Here is a 22,689-nt window from a genome sequence, read left to right on the forward strand (position 1 = left end):
CCACACGACGAAAATAAAGGTCACCCAGGGCCTTGAAAAATGAAAATGTCCATATCGGACATCATTTATTGTTATCACCTAAGATCTGATATAATCATGCGCTAGTTTTCTTTATTCGGTACGGTTTGCACGTTATCTAAGCGGATAATCAAGTATGATACACGTTACATTCAAAATTACCGTTCTAGGTATATTGACAGTAGACTAATCTAAAAGTGACGTCTTTTCTTACGACTTCTTTTTCCTCCTTTCTGCCCCCTCATTTAAGTAAAACGAGCTTATCGGTGACGGCCGTAACTCGCAGCAGACTCTCCGTTATCCGGAATCAATTTTTACTCGGCCTATTTTCAGATGGAAAACACTTAATCGTTTGGAGGAGCGAGAGGTTCTTCAATCGGAATCAAAAAGATGCGTATAAGAGCCGCCCAAAAAGCGTCTTAATTTTCTAGACGGCACTCCAGATTGAGTTTCTTCAAAACCTGGTAAAATTCTGATAAGATTAATTTGAGTTTTTATTCTATTTTCTAAAACATTTTTTTAGGTTGCCCGTGGAAACTTGATACTGAATAGCCGCAATGAACGTTGCATTACCTTTTAACTTTTTTCAACAATATTCCGGGCGAACAAGAGTCGAGTCCACCGAGTTCCGGTTCGTGGCCGCGATAAACGAAACAATTGATGGCAAAGGAAGCGATTCCTCTCGTTTGCGAATTTTGAGAACTCATGATTGGGGTGGGTCAAAGAAAGAGACAGGAATATAGAGATAGAGCATAATAATGCGAGATGACCTTTAACTTACATCAAAGTAACGTATTATAGATACATCCCTTTGCGTACATCGCCGTCTTACTACAAAATAGTCGAATTAAATGATTCGAGTGGAGGCGGGGGTTAAAAAGAAGACGTGTTGGTATCCAGCATTCCCGTAAAACTAACGATAGAAAGTACCGACACAGGGTGGATCGTAGCAATGGTATTCTAATAGCACATTTCCTTTCCACTTTACTTTGTAAGGATGTGCGGATCGCGACAGTTCTTCTCCTCTCTTCCTTTTCTTTTTACAATTATCAAAATGTTCTTCGATCGGGTAGAGTGAATAAAGTTAAGCCCACACGTGTCATCGTATACGCGCGATAAATGCGTCGATTAGCTTAAAAAAATTGCAAACTTCTCTTCCCCCTTTTTTTAAGTTTTCCTTACGTTACGAGAGGCCGTTTAATCCTAATTTAAATTTTGTCGCTCAGCAGGTAACGACATCCACAGTATTCGGTATCAGAATATCGCCTTTACAGAATATCGTTACGCTTATTTGTACGACATATGAAGAACAGATAATTCATTAGGAACGTATTTTATTATAAAAAAAATCACCACTATCGTTTATATATATATATATATATATCGTAAATTAATCCAGCGAAGGAGCGTGACAAATCAATCCGCACGTGGTGTGACCTCCTTCATTCGTACATGATGAATGCGTCAAAATGATCGTTAATTACATCGAGTTGGATATATAGGACAGTAAGATGCTACAATTAAAAAAATAGTACGCTTCGGCAAATGGAAATATACAAATTCGGCGCGGATGCGCGTTAACGCCTCTTCTCTGCGTAAATACAAAATTACAGTAAGCGCAAAACGGTTGACGTTTTCAGGCCATTAAGAGTTCCACGTTGGGAGGGTCGGATGTTTATCTGAAGGGATTTCAGGGATCCGTACGTGATATTCTTCCGGGAACGCAAGTTACATTGTCGGAGAAACAATACGGTTTCGTAATCACCGTTCCGAAACCTCGACCCTTAACAGTGCAAAATTATAGTCGTACCTCGGCGAGCCGCTCGTTCGTTCGATACGCTTGATGAATTGCACTCGATACGGAATATACGGATGCACGAGAATAGTGACGAAATAGCGGTGAAAAACTATTTCCGGGACCTCTCATGCATGGGTCTTCGTTTCACGGATGCGTATGTACAATGAAATCGCGAAATCTCGGCAAATCAGAGTACACTGAGATTAAGGAAGACGCTTCCAGACGATTTTGATTCAAACGGAAGCTCTGCGAGTTCCTCACCTACGAAATATTATCTCGGAGCATGGAATTGCTGCGGGAAGACACACCGCTCAAAATCGCTTCTCTCTCTTCGCACGATTATTTCCGCCATGTCGCAATCGTAATCTGAACGTGCGAAATAAAAACCGGATCGGACTAATAGATCTGCAAAAAAATATTTAAACGTGATAATGAAGTAATAACACATTCTGGGACGCAGCGCCGTATCTGCTGCAGCAATTCTCGACAAGTTACTTAGAAGTACTGATTCGAGTCGCGTCTAACAATTCGTAATTACATTCATACACCTCGCTTTGGTTATCTTGCGATTTTCACAATTCTTCTCGACTCCTTAATTAGGAGTTTTTCAACGCAGGTATAAGTGTACAAAAGTATGGTCGAAAAAGTATGGTTTCGTCCGCGCGCTCGTCAACGCAAAGTATTCGTTCGTGAACAGTTCTAAGAGTATTTGTCTTAAGTTTTGATGTGGACGCTTATTTAAGCCGTGTTACTACCGTAAATTTGACCGTCTAATCACAGTTTCAATAGAGTTAGCGATGTAATCAAAATAGAGACTTTTTCCCCCAAAAATAGGTTTCACGTGAATATTAATTGAAAACGCATCGTGTCGAGAACATCGCTCACATTGCCGCTATCAATCGCGCCGTGATTCTTATTAGTCTTGTATATTTTTTGTTTTACATCATGTTATTCCGCGACGCCGATTAGAGCCCTCCTATTCGGTTTTGAAATATTTTTAATCGTAGTTCATAATCTTGTATCTGCAGGTGGACGTAGATATAACTGTGCTTCTGTACACAAACGTTCGATCATAGTCAAAATTTCTACAACGCAATAAAACTGTAGAAAATTTCCCAGTTTTGTAAATTTATAAAATTAATACATAAACATGCGAAATTTATTTGAGAGAAAATACTAAAAAGTCGATAAGACAAAATGATATAAAACATATGTATATCAGACGTTCACGCACGTCAATTATCGTTGAATGTTATTCAACTTTCGACCGTCGCACAAAAATAAACATGAACGAACTAAAATAATTTCTTTTCCTGGTCGGATCGGATGAATCACGGAGATTTGAGATATTTCGAAAAAAAATCCCTGCGTCTAATTTAACAGCTAAGCGTGTATTGTACGACAATACTGCGCATTTTCTCCTAATCTTACAAGGACATGATTGTGAAACGTACAAGAGTCGCTTTATTGTCACCCTATTCGCGTTACTTTTTTTAAAGTTCATAAATTGTCCGCGGGTAAGAGTGTATGCGCAACGAACAAACAAGCAACGAATTCTTTAAATTTTAACAGCAAATGCAAATTTTTGTCGAATTGTTCGACCGCGCGAAGATTCCGATTGGAATTATTTCGTTTTCCCTAGAAGAGACAATACAAATCTGAGAAATAACTGAACAATTCCGATCGGAATCCATTCCGAAAAGTTTCATAATACGTGCCCTGGAAACATTGTGGAACTTTTCGGAATGGATTCTAATTAAATTTATTTTGTTGATTGAAAATTTTTTCATGTTCGTTGTTCGTTTGTTTGGTGTGTATGTATGTACCACTTCGAAAAAAGGCATGACAATTAATAATACTGTCTGCAATGAAACACAATCGAATAATCTGCGCCTACTCTAGTAAATATACAGAATACTGAAGTGTGACGTTCCCGCTTCGATAAAAACTACCTATCAGGAAGGGTTCTCTCTGAACAAACGTTAAGAGAAAAAGAAGAAACGTCGCTCCTGTGCAGAATGTACTAAGTGTTAGGATCGAAGATATCTTTATTCTGTTTTACATCCTCGTGATCATAATCGAAATAGAAGATGGATTCATGCGTCGATTTGAAACGGAATTTCTTTTTTTCGCAATACAGAAAGAGAGAACCAAGTATTGCCGTTTCGTGATAAAACTTACGATGCTGCATTACGTGCTGACTATGATTCATATTTTAACTTAGGTGTATCTAATCTGTGACTCCCCGACAGTTCGACTTCGAGCGCGTATATCACCACTAGTTTCTCCGTCTTTAACCGTATTTATTGGAGCTTATCTAAGCCATTACGTAGCAAGACTATTTGCCATCCTTCCTACAATTTCGCAAAAGTTACAAACGCGGCAATGTTGCAACACGAAGTGGTGATAAACGAGCTATAAAATTAATTGCGGGTGAATCACGGCTTAAACAGCTCTATTCTAATCCCGAAAAACCGAAAACGAGGATAGGTAATCCAGCATGAAGAGGCTAGCCTAATCGAAAATACTGTAACAGGTATTGCTATCATATAAAAGTAAAATTATGTAATTGCGTACCTTTATTTTACAAGTTAATTAGTAAAACAGAGAAATATCCCCAATTCCGGATTCCGTGCGAAAGTCGAATTTATTGGCAATCACGTAGACTGACCGTCTCGTAATACTCCGTAGTAGATCAATTTCGTGTAAAAAGAATTATTTGGGACACCCTCAAGCCGTTTATGTTTATATCTGTCTCCTTCGCACAATTTGCATTATAAAATCTTTTAAAATTATACAAAAAAGAAAGAGAAGAGACGTTGTTCGATAGTAGCTCGAATGACGAGTTCACAAATAAAGATGCAAAAAAATAATGAAATAACAGTAAAAAGAAATATCCGCGCGGTTGAAATTGCATAACAGTTGCAAGAACATTCTCGGGAAGGTATCCAAATAATAACTTCGAAGATAAGATACTGTGTAGCACACAAGTCACCAATCGTGAATGTATGGAGCTATCAATGTACAATCTATTCGTTTGGTGATCATTGATACTTAAAGTAGCGACGGTGCGGGATCGCTTTAACAAGTGGGGATATAAAAATTAATGTATACATATATATATTTATATTTATATGTATATATATATATATAATCTAGCTCGGCTACTTGTTACAAACTAGCAACTATTCATCAGTTATAATATACTCATATAGTTCGCGGCCTCTTAAAATTATAAAACGGTTTAGTTTGCCCGTCGATATTCGCTATTATTATTGCAGCCCCAGCAAGTTATATAGGTATGCCGCACTACTCCTTCGCCGCTTTTCATCATGATCGTTGTCATCATCTTAGTGATGCGATGCTTTCTGATCTCGAATGACTGGACGGAAGAGGGCTCGCACAAATCGCGATGTCGTTCCGTTCCGCACACTATCCGCAAGTACAAAATTTCCCGGGCGTTATGCAGAATTCTCTGCTCGTCGATTACATGCTTACTCACGCGTTCATCATTTGTCAGATAAATAATTTATGCGGTCGAAATTAAATAGATATTTTCTACCTTGTAGGTATATAAATTTTAAACATTGACAATCTATCCTCTGCTGATATCGAGAAAAATCGGAAGGGCCGAGGTTTGGACATCTCTCAACTATTTTCAATTTGTTGAAAAAAAAAAAAAAAAAAAAAAAAAAAGAGAGAGAGAGAAATACTCGATACCTTATACTTGCGCTTTACATTACCGAAACACATGCCGCCGCAATCCTCCGTTGTTACAATCATTCGAAAGTACACTTTATCATCGGGCTAATCGCAAAATTTGTCGGAACTATTGCACAATGCCATTCATGAAATCATGAAATACTGGCAAGACGTCTAGCAATTTTGTTCTCATGGACAAATTAACGATTATTACACATATGTAAGAAAGAATGATACGATTATTATTACATTTTCCGTTTTATTTTAGAAAACTATTATATACGAAATGTATGCCGCGATACGATTCAATTGTTCTTTCACTTTTTCCGAATGGCAAAATATAAAGGTAGACGTATTTCTCTATTACTTCACACAAAAAGACTTCGTTGATCTTGGCGGTTGTAAATCGTCCAATTGTATATTATGAAATAAACTTCCAAGGATACATTTCACGAAATTTCTCACTCGCGCAACTTCACGCAGAGTCTTTCCGTCCATATATTTTTTTCTTTTTTCGTTTCTTTTCTTGAAATCTTTATCCATATCTAAATCCAATTTATCGACAGTCGCTAAATATTCTTCACAGAATCCCGTACACCCAGTGGCCGTACACACACACACACGCGAAAAAAGAGATGCGCCGTTCAGTCACTCATACAGGATTCACTTGACTCTTTCAAGAGTAAAATCCATATCCTTTCTATCATATATCCATGGATTTTGCCGTTCTCGAGATTAATATTTAAAAAAAGGTTATAAAAGTTAACCTCTTTACCAGCTCCTGAAAGGTATTCTCTAGCTGAATCATTTAGGCTCTGGGAAGGCCACCTGACACTTGTAGACCTCGTCGAGTATAACTTGGCCTTGCCCTTGGCTGACGGTGACAGGGGTAGTCGCATTCACGACCACGACTTGGCCTTGTTGTGCCTGCTGCGGTTGCTGCTGCTGCTGCGACTGCTGCTGCTGACTACTCGCGTTGGCCTGCTGTGCGTTCGCCGGGTTGTTCGCATTCTGGTTTCGCGCGGTCTGACCGTACTTCTCGTGGATCGCACGGTGACGCTTCAGTGCGAAACGATCGGAAAAGCCAATCTCGCATATATCGCACCTTAAAAACACAAAGATTTCATGTATGCGGAAACATAAACGCGTTTCGATAACCGGTATCTTTGGATGTTGAAATTACCTATGCGGCTTTTCACCAGTATGGACTTTCGCGTGATTCTTGAGATGCGTAGCTTGATTGAAGGCGGAACCGCAGATGTTACATCTATATGGCTTCTCGCCGGTGTGAATTCTCCTGTGATTCCAGAGCGTTGAGTGTCTGGCGAACGTTTTTTCGCAAACCTCACACTGATAGGGTCGCTCGCCGGAATGAATTCGCTCGTGATTCTTTAAGTGCGGGCTCTGCGAAAACTGCATGCCGCAAACGTTGCACTTGAATGGTTTTTCACCCGTATGAACTCTTCCATGATTTTTCAGATAGGCAGCTAATGGAAAAGAAATAAAAATTTGCATTGGGAAATAAGTTTATATAATCTTCAATTAATCAATATACGTAGAGATGAATATATGCCATTATCTTATGCGTTTTATATAATTTAATCGTTTACTTACCCTTTGCAAAGGCTAAACCACAGACTTCACATTTGAATGGTTTGTCTCCCGAATGAAGTCTTTTGTGAGACCAAAGTGAAGAATATCGAGAAAATGTACCATCGCAAACGTTACAGTGAAATGGTTTTTCCGCCTGATTTTGACTGTTTTGCTTGCCACCTGAAATTGAAAGCATAAACAAGGTTTTAGTTTTCCTCAAAGGGCCAGTTCTACAAAAGTGATAAGCTCGAAGTTGTTTCGCGAGGAATCTACGAATCTATGCGATATGAATTCGCTTCGTGATACTAATGTTTACTCTTTTTATTCTTATATCCAAGAAAGGAATATGGAATATGAAATCACAAAATGAATGATGATTCAATGTAACGATTATTGTATGAAACAATCTGATCATGCAGGTTGTTATAAAAGTTAGTGCACTAAAAAAATCTGGACGCCACAAGCAATATGAAACTTTGCGGTTTTGTCTTTATTATGTAATTTATTCTATGCAAAATGGTGAAATCATCTCCAATGAACTATATCGCGAAATAAAGTGAAAGAATCGTAAACAGCTGAACGGAAATTTAACAAGAGTTTGTCTTATGTACAAAAAACATTAAAACTTGGCGATTTAAGTTTATAAAACTGTCCCTTAGGGGAGATTTTTATTCTGTGCCATTGTTCTTAAATTTAGATGTCGACAGTTCTACAAAAAAGGAAAAGAAAATAACAGCAAAACAAAATAATCACAATCACTTTGTAAAAATTGAGATAGCAAAAATATTAAACAATAATAGAACGAACAAAAAAAGTAAAAAGGAACAAGATAATAGAAATATATATCTATATATATTCCATCTACAAAAATTCATGCAAGCAAAAATAAAGTAACGTTAAATAAAAACAATATCAAACCTGACATTTAAAAATATCGATTTAAATTTATTGATAAACGTTTGATGTATTTATTGAAACTACTCAAAATCACGTTGAGTATTTTTAATAAATACGTTAGAAAAGGGTTATTAATTGATTTAAATTGACCTTTTAAATGTCGAGTTTCAGAGAATTCATGAAACTATGTATAATCGGTGAAAAGTTATAATTCCAATATATTTCTCTATAATAAAATTCAATATTTTATATAAATCATAAAAGTGTCGGCGCGTCGTTGACTCAAGCATCAATAAAATGCAAATATGGAAGTTATCGCGGAGAATAAATTTGAACTGTCACCATCTAAGACAGACACGATATTACTCAGACATACTAATCGCAAAACAGATTCCATACTCTGTGTTGACGATAATTATATCCGACTTACTTCCTATGACGATGCGGCCTGTAGCCTTGCAGCCGCCACACTTTGCGAGGGAACTGATTCCGGAATCTAGTTTTTCGTCGTGTTTACCTACCATATATCACCCGATGTACGATCATGATAGCAATGAAAGGTATGAAGGGAAAGGGATGACCAAATATCTGAATAAAATGTTGCTGATAGGGATAGAGTATTGTGCACATATAATCCCTTGTAGCGACGTTTATATTAACATAAAAGTTGAAACGTAAACTCGGGATTTCAAAACGCTTTATCAGCAACATCTTTCTTCTGCTTATCAATGGTATTAAGTGACATCCAATCAGCGATCAAATACTATCAAATGATGCTTACCAATAAAAATAATCCCCGTGCCGTTGCATTTGTGACACTTGGTGACACTGGTGACACCCCTTCGTTTCACAGGATGATGACCAGGTTTGATAGCTACGCAAAAACGAATGCATATCTCTATTTTGTTGAATAAGTTTCATATATCCGTATACTGTGCGACACCACAGTAGGACAATGTGTGTTAGAACTAAAGCAAAATCTGCAAATATTCGTACATCTGGCCACGTATTATGGAACTTTTCGAAATAAATTTCGATCGGGATTATTTTGTTTTCCTTAAAAATAGAAAACAATAAGAATCTAGGAAATGACTAAACAATTCTGATTGGAATTCATTCCAAAAAGTTTTGTGATACATATCAATCTAAATTGCCCTGATATCAATCGAAATTCAATAATCAATAGTGAACTGTAATTATAAAAACAGCAATTATTACCATAAGTTCTACATAAGAATAATAGTATGTAATATCATGTAAGAACGTATAATAATTTCTAATATCGTAAAATCACAAAAATTTTTAGTGCTGCAAGATAAGTAAATTCCTTTGTGGTCACTATTAAAATCAATGACACCACCAGGAAATAGACATTGACTGTAGCTGAAATTAATTGCTATGGACGTACTCTTTTTAACTTTAGTTGGATGATGTTCGCATGGGTCCTCACTGCCACAATCTTCACAAATTTGCACCTTAGGTTTTTGATGCATGTTTGTTTTGTGACTTTTTAATTCTCCCGGTAATGCAAAACACGCTCCACAAACGTCACAGGTGTACGGCCTGTCCGGGGTGGTGGCGACAGTCACTGTTGTCGGCGTTTGCACCACAATCTGCTGTGGCTGTTGTTGCAAATTGCTGGGCGTCGAGTTGTGAATCCGCTTATGATGTTGGAGCAGGCTCATGTGGCCGAAGACCAGGCCGCAAATGTCACACTTGAAGGTCGCATTAGCGGCGGCAATGCTCATCTGGTTTAGCAACGTATTATAACCGACAGGTTGAACATCGAAACGGTAACAACCTTTGTCGTCGGTGATTGCACTGATTGTGCTCACCGCGTTTGTCTGAACCTTCTGCAACATGTTGACGTTGTAGTAGAAGGAGGGAGGGAACTCGGTAGTAGTCGTCTGTTGCTGCTGCTGAGACTTATCCTCCTTCTTGTCCGGCGTGACGTACATCTGCTGAGTCTGCTGCTGCTGCTGCGACTGTTGACCCTGCGCAGCAGCTTGCTGCTGCTGAATTTGCTGTGGGTCAAACATTGCTGGTTGCTGCTGTAGAAAAAATATCATTTAATACGATTAAAGAGTGAAAACTTGAGTGAATCTTCTTTCTTTTTCATTTATCACAAAATAATGACCAACACAAACCTGTCTCTGATCTCCGTAACTCGAATTGCTCTGTTCCGTCTGGGTAAAACTGTTAGTTTGTTCTGTTTGAGTAAACATGGAACACTTCAATGGCTGCTCGATCGGTTGACTCTGTTAATCAGAAAGGTTTGTCAGGCACTTTGATACAAGAGAGAGAGAGAGAGATGTATCAATTAAAAAATTATATTACGACAGATATTTTAATATCTTACAATTAAACACGAGTCACAAATCACATACTGAATGAATACTTGAAAATGAGATTGATCAGCATTCGGTCAATGTTCGCAAACATACACGCTCCCTCGCTCGTCTTAAGTTGCCTCACGCGCGACGCATACCTGCTGTATTTGATCAGGACGGGTTGTGTTCAACCACACCACGTTGTTGCCATTTGATTCTAGGGCCATTGATGTATTGCCTTTGACCCTGCACAATCAATAGGCGGTCGTTATAAACTGTCGGCTTAAGCAAGAGCGTGCGAGGTATGCGAGAAGCAACCGGCAAGAGATTCCCGACGACGACGACGACGACAGGAACACCCTGGCCGAGAGCACGGTAAGGGTGAAGAGGAACGCGTTCAGAGGCGCGACGGACGCAGCAAGGAGAAAAAAAAGCACGATTTCGCGCGCGCGCCAAGAGACGAGACAATAGGCGGACGGACGCGTAATAAACATACTCACGTGTAATAGTCCGACGAGCCGCGGGGTTAATACTCCGGCTGCCGAGCGGTAACCGATGATCCTCTAGTTGCCATGACGGCGGCGGTGGCGGCGCGAACTTCCGCACGGCGGGCACCACGAAGACCTCGCGCGCTCGAGTACGTCGAGTACGCGCGGGCGTGCACGTCGCCGTAGCCCACGACGCGGCTCACGTACAGCATCTACGAGTGAGAGAGCGGGTCGAGAGGAATGCGCTCTTCCACCGCGCGCGCGATGCTCTTATCGCGCCGTAGAAGCCGCGCGAGAAATCAATGGCGTTCGATTTCGCCAAGCGCTTCGATGGACGCTTCCTCACACTCACGGCGGCGGCGGCGGCGACGGCGGCGGCTTCCGACGTGGGGCCGCGTCATCCAAAATCGCGACGATCGGTGCGGCGCGCGCTCGGTGCTCGCTCACTTGCACAGTTCCGTTCCGTTCACCTCCTCGTCCGGTTCGCCTCGGTTCGGCTCGGCTCGGTGCCGGACCCTTGGCTTGGCTTGGATCGGCGCTCGACTTGGCTCGCCCAACCACGCGCTCCGTGCGCTTCGGCACGCGGTTTGGAGCGCGCGCGAATGATCACTTTCGGAGTCACACGCTTGTCAACGTCGGCCCGCGCAAATCATGGTCGGCTGCGTAGAGCGGCGCGGTGGCGGTTGCGGCGACTGCGAGTACGAAGCGCGCGGCCGCTGCCGCTCCTTCCTCGTCGCGTACGTCGTTTCCTCTCTGTCGCTCCCTTTCACCCGCTCTATCCCGCTTCCTCGTTCGCTAGCTCGCTCGCTCGGACTCTGTCCGCGCTTCGAACGGCGGCGGCAGCGACGGCATAAAAACAGTCGGACGCGACTCGCGGCGTTATCCGTGGCTCGGGCTAGGCTGGGATGCGATATGGCGTACCGTGCGACGCGCTAACGAATGCCCGCGGTGGCCATTACGCGCGACGAGGACAACAATGGGCGACACGGAACGCGCGCTGCGCGCCTCCCCTTCCCCGCGTCGTCACCTTGTCGTCTCGCTCCCCCTCCTCCCAACCGCTCGCCGCGCCGGTGCCTCTTTCCGAAGCGTTTGCGGGCGCCTGCTGCCGTCGACGCAGCCATTCGCACTCGTCAAGGTCAACTGCGCGGTGACGCATGCGCGTCGCGACGCGCGCGCTAATTGGCGCGCTGGCCGACCGCTGCGAGCGGCACCCGGCGGGACGCTGCGTTCACGGAGCGTCTTCCACTGTTCCACTTTTCCTGACTTTCTCTTCATGCATGGCGATCACGCGGCACACTTGTCTCTTTCTTTCGGCCGGGCTTCAAGGCCTTCACACATAAAATCCCGTAAGAACGTAAAACGTAAGCGTAAGAAAATCGACCAATCCCAATCGAGTATTGTGCTGTCCGTAACCCCAGTAGGGGAAAATACTCGATTGGGATTGATCGATTTTCTTACGCTTACGTTTTACGCTCTTACGACATTTTATGTGTGAAGGCCTTCACCGCGTCGCGTCTCGTCGTGTTGCACCTCTTGCACCGAGAACGAACCGAGCACGCGTTCGTGGCTCCGTGGAACGGGAAAGAAGGTACATACACAGAGGCTGCCGAATCCGCAGATGGAAAGAACAGACTTTTCTTTATCTTCACAGAGATCATTGATATCGCATGTAACGTTGGATCTCCTTTCAGCTACACTTTCTGCACTTATAGTCAGTCCCCCGTCTTTTTTTTCTTGCGAGACGCAAAGTACGCGACTATTTTGTTTTTAATAATTTGCCGAATCAGGTAATTAATAGAACTTTGCACTGCACATTCTCTTAAATGAACCATTTAATTACATTTCTTTGTATTAATAATTGCCGGCGCGGGATTCACGTGATCAAATCTTACAATTAGAAATATAGTTCTAAGTAACTGTAAGTTTCGTCAACAGATGACGCTAGTCTTCTATTTCTTTGCTCCTTTTTGTTTTACATTTTATTTTTTTATATGTATAATAGGGTTTATAAATATATTGAGATCGAATATTTTCCTACCATTTTCAATATTACAAATAAATTATATGATCATCGATCGAGAAAAGATTTTCAGGTCCGTTTTGAATAATTAACAAAGGACGTGTACTCGATAACGTTTTTCGAAGAATAGAAGTTGAATTTTTCATATAACAGGAATATGATGATAGATTGTATAAAGTCCTAACGTGGATTTTCATACTTTATTACTATTAATTATAATAGAAATAAATCGTAGTTCAAAGCGAAATTTCCTTCAAATATTTGAGTGTTGCTATTTGGTTTTTGAAACATAATTGTGTCACGCCGCTAAGCTTGCGTTATTTTTATCGCGGAGGCAGCGACACATCACTTTTTTCTCTTGTCAATGTTGCTTTTGAGAAATGCGGCTATTTCGGACACATCTTTCACGATTCATTTCTTTTTCTCAAACCTCGTGGGCACAATATGTGACACAATTAAATCTTCCGAAGTCGAAAAACGTTCATATAAATATTGTCTAGCGGTTACTCGATCGTTGAATTCTGAGATAAATATACTAAATTGGCACGAAAAACATGCATTTATAAATAGACGTCTTGATGCTCGGCGCGATGCGATCGGAGGCGTACTTTTTGAGTCACCCGTTGTTTCGAGAATTTTAACCCTTTGTGCTCGTGTGTCGTCAAATCGGAGAAAATAAAAATCCGGATTTTGTTTTTATCTTAAAACCTGTATCTACAATAAGTATTGTAATATTTTATACATATGAGCAAAATGTATCTAGAATTGTAATAAAATTATTATTTTCAAAAAGAGAACAAAAATTGCTCGTACAATCAACATATGATAATTTATTCAATTACTCAGATTCAGATAGTCAAATTATTTGGATAATCTGAATTTTAAATATACCAACTACCAACATTGAATCTTCCTTTACAGAAAAGTGTTAGTAGTTAAATACTTAAAAAAATCAGTGATTTAATATTGTCAATATTTATTTGGGAAATACTGGTGGTAGTGATAAAATACTAGGTGAGGTGATTTAATACATGTAGTAATATAAAAATATTTATCACTATCACTAGTATTTTCCAATTAAATGCTGACAGTATTAAATCTGATTTTTTTAAGTATTTAATTTTGTAAGGGCGGTGTCACCCATCCAAGTAGTAATCGCGTCCAACGTTGCTTGACTTCGCTGATTGAACAGATTAGCGGTGACCTCCTGACCTCAACGCTTCCTTCTTGCTTTTACTTATATTTAACATAATCTTATAGTTTTATATAACAGTAAGAGTAAAACTATATCCTTTCTTAACTTATTCTCATTAATTAAACACATGAAATATTCAGATCAGTACTTGAGCATTAACATTAAAATACTGAATAAAAATTAAGTCAAAGGACTCTCGAAATTAAAAATAAAATTGGGAAAGGCTGTGAGGGTCAGACGCGGTTCTTTGTGCGTAATATCAGAATCACTGATTTATTACTTATGTTTTACATCAATCAATCCGTAGGTACGTTTTGGATCAAGTTTGAGCCATCTTCAGCGGTATAATATTAAAAAATTAAAAAGTTCTTCGTTTCACAGTGGTGAGTTTTATGATTGGAGATTTCAGAAACGAAATTGAAAACATACTTAAACTAAAAGATACATATCTATAAAAATAATTTCATTGTTACTATAGGTATTGTTAAAAGATCTAAGGTAACTCACCAAGTAGTCTAGAGAACGAAAACATCGAAACAATTAAGTCGAACAAAGCAGATATAAAATTATGGTATGACATCTGGTAAAAGTATATTTTGTACTAAGAGATCCGGAGATCTTGTCGACACGACGCACAACAATGATATAATTCGGTATTACAAGAAAGGGCATGTTTTAGGTCAAAGCAGCAGTAAAATAAATTATAAAAGTATAGGTCAAACAAGTAAAAATAAACTAATAAATATTCAATGTATAAACAATAACACATGATCTGACGAAAGACAAAAAGTTTATGGACATGGTTTACAATTTATTTAAAATAGACACGTATGCATGGTGCATAAACTCTGTATCAGTTTGAGAGTTGAGACTATTCTTTTGTAGCTTTATATGTGACATCTCAAAAACTAGTCGCTTTGCTAAAAATTTTTCCCTATCTAAGATTTCAACGTTCTCCCAATCAAGTTCGTGATCGAAATTAATTCTATGTTCGGTAATGACAGACTGAGTTGTTACATTTCTGTGAATATGGTTGCGATGTTCAGAAATTCTCGTTTTTAATTGCCTCATCGTCTGACCAACATATGAAGCGTCGCAATTTTTACATGATATTTTATACACAACATTTTTATTTGATTGGATAGGGAGAATATCTTTCTGCACTTTAATAAAATTCTTAAGTTTGTTAAATTTTTAGCAAAGCGACTAGTTTCTGAGATGTCACATATTAAGCTACAAAAAAATAGTCTGAACTCTCAAACTGATACTTTAAATAAATTGTAAACCATGCGTCCCCATAAACATTTTGTCTTTCGTCAGATCACGTGTTATTGTTTATACATTGAATATTTATTAGTTTATTTTTACTTGTTTGACCTACACTTTTATAATTTATTTTAATGCTGCTTTGACCTAAGACATGCCTCTTCTTGTAATACCGAATCATATCATTGTTGTGCGTAGTATCGACAAGATCTCCGGATCTCTTAGTACAGTTTTACCAGATATCATACCATAATTTTATATCTGCTTTGTTCGACTTGTTTCGATGTTTTCGTTCTCTAGACTACTTGGTGAGTTACCTTAGATCTTTTAACAATACCTATAGTAACAATGAAATTATTTTTATAGATATAGGTCTTTTAGTTTAAGTATGTTTTCAATTTTGGGGTGGAGTTCCGAAAACGGCCGACCTCCGATTTCGATGAAACTTTGTGAAAAGCTTCGTTTTGGCTTAAAATGAAAGCCCTTAAAAGGAATTTTGGCGACTTCTATGATAAAGCCATTTTTTAAGATAAAATGTTAAAAAATATAGGGCTGTTCTTCTGAAAATGTCCGTGCTCCGATTTAGGTGAAACTTTGTGAATAGGTTTCTTTTAGATAAAAAAGACATATACCAAAAGGATTTTTTGCGACTCCAAAGTTTAGCAACTTTTTTAACATTTTTGCAAGGGTGGGTCAATAAATCAAGCATTTTAATTCAAGCAGTTAGGTATCACGCTGGGAGTTTGTTTAGTTTTATTATGCGGGGGAAGAGGCTCCGCCGTAGGCGGAACCCCTCCCCCGCCTATTTATGTACTGTTTATACACATGTATTGAAGGCACATTATGTGTCTTCTATATTGGCATAAAAGGCATAAATGACTAATATATATGTCGAAATAGTTCACGCATACACTTTCCACGCGAGACGAGTTGTCACATGGGTTTGTGGCGTGCTTTACAAGCTTGTTTATATATATATATATATATATATATATATATATATATATATATTTATATATATCTATATATATAAAGAAGATGTCCTGACTGACTCATCAACGCTCAGCCCAAACCTCTGAACCGAATTTTTACCAAAAGTATATGAAATAGGGGTAGAATTTTCCGGGGAGTGCCACTATGTGTATAGTTTTTGTTACCGATCTTTTTGGAAACCGGTTTTTTTAATTTTTCTAATTTTTCGGGAAATAATTCACCGAATCTCAAAGAATTATAGATCAAACAGGGGCAGAATTTTCCGGGGAGTGCTATAAAGTGTATAATTTTTCGTTACCGATTTTTTTGGAAGCCGGTACGGAAATTTTTTCAATTTTTCGGGAATTTATTGACCGAATCTTAAAGAAGTAGGGGTAGAATTTTACGGGGAGCGCCATGATGTGTACAGTTTTTGTTACCAATCTTTTTGGAAACCGATTTTTTTCATTTTTCCAATTTTTCGGGAAATAATTGATTGAATCTCAAAAAATTATACATGAAGTAGGGGTAGAATTTCCCGGGGAGTGCTATAAAGTACATAATTTTTCGTTACCGATTTTTTTGGGAATCAGTATCAGAAGTTTTTCAAATTTTTCGGGAAATAATTGATCGAATTTTAAAGAATTGTATATAAAACAAGGGTAGAATTTTCCGGGAAGTGCTATAAACTGTATAGTTTTTCGTTACCGATCTTTTTGAAAACTGGTATCTTTTTGGAAATCGGTTACAAAATTTTTCCAATTTTTTAGGAAATAATTGAGTAAATCTCAAATTGCAGTATACGACAGAATTGAACTTCAGTCGATAAAAAAGTAATATTTTTCAATTTATAGCATTTTAGAGAGAGAGAGAGAGAGAGAGAGAGAGGGGAGAGGGAGACGGAGGGAAAGAGAGGGAGAGAGAGAGAGGGAGAGGGAGACGGAGGGAAAGAGAGACTATTTGCGTGTCTTATTACATGTTCTCCGGGGCGAAGCCCGGGTAACCAGCTAGTATATATATATATATATATATATATATATATATATATATATATGTACTAGCTTCAACCTTGATTATTTACATTCTGTAGTATTCGGTGTATTTGCTCATATTCTATCAGTCATCTTTTGTCAATCGTTGTTGCAAGACTGATATACGACTTAAAATGAAGCTTTTTTCAATATTATGGAAAGAACCTACTGCTTCCACGCATACACTTTTCACGCGAACCGAGGTTTACCCCCACCCCCCCTGCTTTCGGGAAAGGTGCGGTAGCCCCTCCCTCGCTTACGTGTGTACTGCTTATACACACACAATATTGAAGTATTATTTAAAAATTCATATTAACTTTCCACGCGTGAAAAGTTCACGCATGTACTTTGTAAGGCACACTATGTGTTTAGTTTAAAAGATGTGGAGCCCCCCGCAGGGGGGCGGAACCTACTGCCTCCACGCATACATTTTTCACGCGAACCGAGGTTCACCCCCACCCCCCCTGCTTGCGGGGGAGGAGCTATAACATCCCGTAGAATTATGAAGGTCTTCGTATATTTGTATCATTTTATCTTAAAAAATGGCTTTATCATAGGAGTCGCCAAAATTCCTTTTAAGGGCTTTCATTCTAACCCAGAACGAAGTTTTCCACAAAGTTTCATCAAAATCGGAGGGTGGCCGTTTTCGGAACTTTATCCCAATTTTGTTTCTGAAATCTCCAATCATGAAACTCACCACGGTGGAACGGAGAACTTTTTAATTATTTAATATTATACCGCTGAAGATGGCTCAAACTTGAGCCGAAACGTACGGATTGATTGATGTAAAACATAAGTAATAAATCAGTGATTCTGATATTATGCACAAAGAACCGCGTCTAATTTTCTCTCACAGCCTTTTCCAATTTTATTATTAAAATACTGGCTAGTGATTTATTTCACATGAAACACTCGGTCCAGTACTTCAGCACTGACATTGAAACCCTCATCAGTAATTTTACAAGTATTCAATACTCGTTCTGTATTAGATGTGATTTATGGACGTAAATGTAATTTATGAAAGTAGGGACAAATATTGAATACATGTCTTAAATCTAATACAGGTTCGACGAGTTTCAATATATACTTGTCCTGTATTAGATTTAAGACAAGTATTCAATAGGGGAGACCGGGGCGAAGTTGTTACACTATTTTTTCAGTGCCGATTTTTAACAACAAAACAAATAATTTTAGTAAAATGTGGTATACCGTTGTAAAGAGTGAACCCTTGGCTACAAAATTTATATGGACATTTTTGGTCTACGTCGCTTTGTTCAACTGGTATAGAGTGAAAATGACAAAGGTGCAAAAATTGAAATGTCAAAATTGCCGGGGCGGAGTTGTCACTCCATTCTCGGACTAAATTTTAAATGAAAATTCATAATTACGATCATGAAAAATGATAGGATACATTTTATTAATTATTTTTTAATAGAAAAATGGAAACATTAATTAAAAACACGATGGCGGAAAATAATTACAAGAAAAGCGCACACTTATGAGCCCTACGCTCGAACGAAATGCACTGTTTCTCGTCAGCTCTATTCTGTCATCTCTGAGTACACGCAGTACATATTATCCAAGTCCTCGCCGGAATCTGACCACTGCTGCTTCTTTGACTTTGATTTTCACCGGAAGCCTCCATGATATGGCTTGGTGACGACTTCGCCCCGGACACAAGTTTCAAGTTTGGTCGCTTATAAAATATTAGAAATCAGTGAAAATACAAAAACTTCACTGGATTCGTGTTCAGCATGCATTACTCTTTAAAATCACTTACTTTGAGATTCGGAGACACAATAATATTTAAGATATTACAAATTTTCGACGCGCAAAAAATTTTACTTTTGACTTCCGAAAACACGTTTGCCTCGATAAGAATCACAACATGGCACATAATCTCACTAAACTCCGTTGGTCACGTGGGCACCATAAGCCGCGTTTACAGTATTAATGGCGAGTTCACACAACATACAGATTTCGAGATAATTGCAATGACGACTCCGCCCCGGTGACGACTTCGCCCCAGTCTTTCCTACTCGTCCCATATACTTACACAAATTACTGACTTGTAGTGAAATACTGTGCAATACTTGGATTACAGTGATTCAAGCACTAATAAATACTCAATTTTAGTAATTGAAATACGTACACAAAATAAGTATTTAACTACTAACACTTTTCTGTAAGGAATGTTAAAATTCTTTTTCGAATATTATTTTCGAATATTAAAATTCTGAATATATATATGTTATCATACGATTAATAATAATAATCGTGAAGTATTACATGCGTGCGAAAATTTCGCATAAAACGATATTGAGTAGAAATATTTAAGTAAAAATAGCAAACGGGGTGGCGAGTTAATAATAACTATCCGACTATAATTTCGCATTTCTATTGGCAATGATCCGAAGCGGAGATATACATCGAGTGCACGTACTCCAATATTTTTCACGTCTGCCGACATTTGTAGTTATACAAAATTCTCGTATTCTGAATATTCTTTTATGCGTGTTTGATTTCGCTTTTCGTTCAAGTCTTCGATACTTTGCATTTGCGAAGGCACAGTCGAAAAGTTCATACTTTCAAAAAACATTGTACAGGTGAAAAGGATTCAAGTTTTATTTATTCATTCTTATTCAGTCTTATATTATTCAGTATTATATAATAGTCTAATCCCATTTTCTATCTCATGCAGCAAATTAGAGTAGTCTCGCGGTGTGTCGCATATTATTATATAACAGTACGGGATTGTTGCAGATGCTGCCCTGCCGCGCGCACGAACGAAACAATATTTAAACAATATTTATAGTGAAATTATAGAGTATGTAGACTGCATCGAATCGCCGCGTATAGTTGGGTATAATCAACAATATAAATTTCTTAAATTTTATTTAAATAAATAATGGAAAGGTGGTAAAAATGTTTAAATTGTGATATTACTAATTTTATAGCTAATTTATTTATTGTTAAATCAAAAGAAAAGTTTACGAAATTTTACTAAATTTATACCAAAAGAGTGTACTGACTCGATCATAAGTGTCGTTTTAGGGACATAACTTTTACTTATTTTAACATATTCCGCAAGAATTTCTATGAAATAAAAAAAAATACATTTTTCGCCTTTGATATTATTAAACAGGATTTGTATGGCGAGGGACCAGGAACTTGTTCTCCTGTTTGTTAATAAACAATATTTTACAATATTATTAATAAACAATATTTCATTATTTTGCAGTTAAGCCACCTTAATTTTTTCGTTGTCAATGATTTAACATATATATAATAAAATTGGAAGATAAAATGCCCTTATCTTCACTAAATGCCTCAGAGAAGAAAGCTTGAAGAAATAAGTTTATAAAAACAAGGAAGTTTTATTGCGTACTTTAAAATAATTTGCAATTTTAAAAATTACATACCCTAAATTACCTTCTTGTAATAACTTTTACGTCAAATTTCAGGTTCACCGATGTCTTATTGAGAATTTGTATGTAATAACTGAATAACAATATATACGCGAGTAAGAGATGAAGGAGAAAAATATTGTTATAAATATTATTATACATCAAAAATTAATGTTCTGCTTTTGCTTTATATGTTCCAGGTTTATGTATTATAAATCCTATGTTAAATCTGTTTAAAATATAACTACTATGTAGATTAATTATAATAGCTACTGCTACTGTGTATTAGAATTTTTCTTTAATAAAAATTGTTATTAGACATTGTACAGTAATTCTAATACTATACTGCAAACAATCACGATAATTATTAAAATATTAATTAAAAAAAAATAAACGGGCACAGTAACAACTGTGCCGCAAACAACGCGTAGAACTACGTCAACTGTCACTATTTTATGTTAAAGTATTCAGCGAAGGAAAGTAGACGTAGGGCTACGTCAACTGTCACTATTATTTAGCAAAAGACAGTTAACGTAGTCCTACGTCTACTTTCCTTCGCTGAATACTTTAACATGAAATAGTGACAGTTGACGTAGTTCTACGTTGTTGTTTGCGGCACAGTTGTTATACTGTGCCCGTTTATTTTTTAGTTTTCGATGATTTTTTTTTTGAAACAATGGTAAAGTAAATAAAACAATTTTTATTAATTCTATTATATTCTTCAGTTTTTTCTACCCCTATTTCATATATAATTCTTTAAAATTTAGTTAATCAGTTCTTGAGTTATAGAAATTTTGGTAAGTTTGGCTGTTTTTTTAAACAGAAATCGGTAACCCCTTTATTATTAATACCGGTTTTAAAAAAATCGGTATTGAAAAATTAACCCCACCACCGCCATTCCCGGAAAATTCTACCTTTTTCATAAATAATTCTTTAAAATTCGGTTTATTAACAAATGAGTAGTTCGCGGAAAACGTTGCAAGAAAAATCGGTAACTCCTTTTGGAGACTTTATAGACTTTAGAGAGAAAATGACACTATATAAGCTATCAAATGACAACTTATTTATTACTCTACGATTATTATTTTCGAAAATATAACAAAAAACTACGCAACCGGTTTAAAAAAAATCGGTATCGAAAAATTAACCCTACCACCGCCATTCCCGGAAAATTCTACCCCTGTTTCATATATAAATCTTTAAAATTCGGTCTATTAACAAATGAGTAGTTTGCGAAAAACGTTGCAAGAAAAAACTTTCTAACGCTACTATATCTAAACGGTAAGAAATAGAGAGTTCGGACTTGTTTTATCATAAATGGGACTTCTTAAGCTTTAAAATGAGATGTCAATTATTACTCTACGATTATTAGTTTCGAAGATCTAAACGTTCAAAGTGTAACATGTTTTCGTTGCATCGTCGCGTTGCATCGTGCACCCGATATTACCCCGCCTTCCGCGGAGAAAGACGTAGTTCTACGTCAAAATTACCGATAAAGAGCTCATTCCGCAGTAGGATGAGTTTTTGAGGGAAAATGGTATATAAGATGTTTAGTTTACATCAAAATAATATACATATATAACTATATAATAATAATATATTAATGTATAAATAATAATGTATAAATATTAATGTATAAATATATTATATTTTTATTATATTACTTATTGGGCAAGTAAATCTATTTTTTCCTTTCCAATAAAAAATTAATGTAATGTTCTATAATCTATTTAGTCAGAAGCGCGCGCGTAGCATGCGCTTGTAGTGTTTTAGTCTAAATAAATTTTACATTTGTATAAATGCTTAACAGAGCCAGTCACATTTGTATCTAAAGTGTGTACGCATTTTTAGAGCGCTCTATACATTTTGTCTGAATGTAACGATAAAGTCAACGTTTACCTCTGAAGCAATATTCTGCAAATCTGAATCCCTGTTACGTTCGAACGATTTTCTCAGCGGAACGAAACTTTCC

The 22,689-nt window shown here is 37.6% G+C and overlaps 1 protein-coding gene across 7 annotated transcripts; it reads right to left on the reverse strand.

Moving 5' to 3' along the window:
• Positions 1-31: 31 nt before the first annotated feature.
• LOC139808866 (uncharacterized) lies at positions 32-12,326 on the reverse strand. Of its 7 annotated transcripts, XM_071771342.1 has the most exons (10): positions 10,839-12,325; positions 10,497-10,584; positions 10,156-10,266; positions 9,844-10,059; positions 9,417-9,756; positions 8,790-8,882; positions 8,439-8,525; positions 7,133-7,291; positions 6,702-7,005; positions 32-6,623 (listed from the first exon to the last, which is right to left on the reverse strand). In XM_071771342.1, exons 2-10 carry the CDS (start codon positions 10,563-10,565, stop codon positions 6,323-6,325), a joined length of 1,680 nt encoding a protein of 559 aa, XP_071627443.1. In that variant the 5' UTR covers positions 10,566-10,584; positions 10,839-12,325; the 3' UTR covers positions 32-6,322. The 7 variants fall into 7 exon arrangements, with proteins under 7 accessions (XP_071627443.1, XP_071627440.1, XP_071627439.1 ...); XM_071771339.1 differs by having other exon boundaries at positions 9,417-10,056; positions 10,839-12,326; XM_071771338.1 differs by having other exon boundaries at positions 9,417-10,059; positions 10,839-12,320.
• Positions 12,327-22,689: the final 10,363 nt, after the last annotated feature.

This window comes from Temnothorax longispinosus, chromosome 2, assembly GCF_030848805.1.
Source record: "Temnothorax longispinosus isolate EJ_2023e chromosome 2, Tlon_JGU_v1, whole genome shotgun sequence".
Classification (NCBI taxonomy): domain Eukaryota; kingdom Metazoa; phylum Arthropoda; class Insecta; order Hymenoptera; family Formicidae; genus Temnothorax; species Temnothorax longispinosus.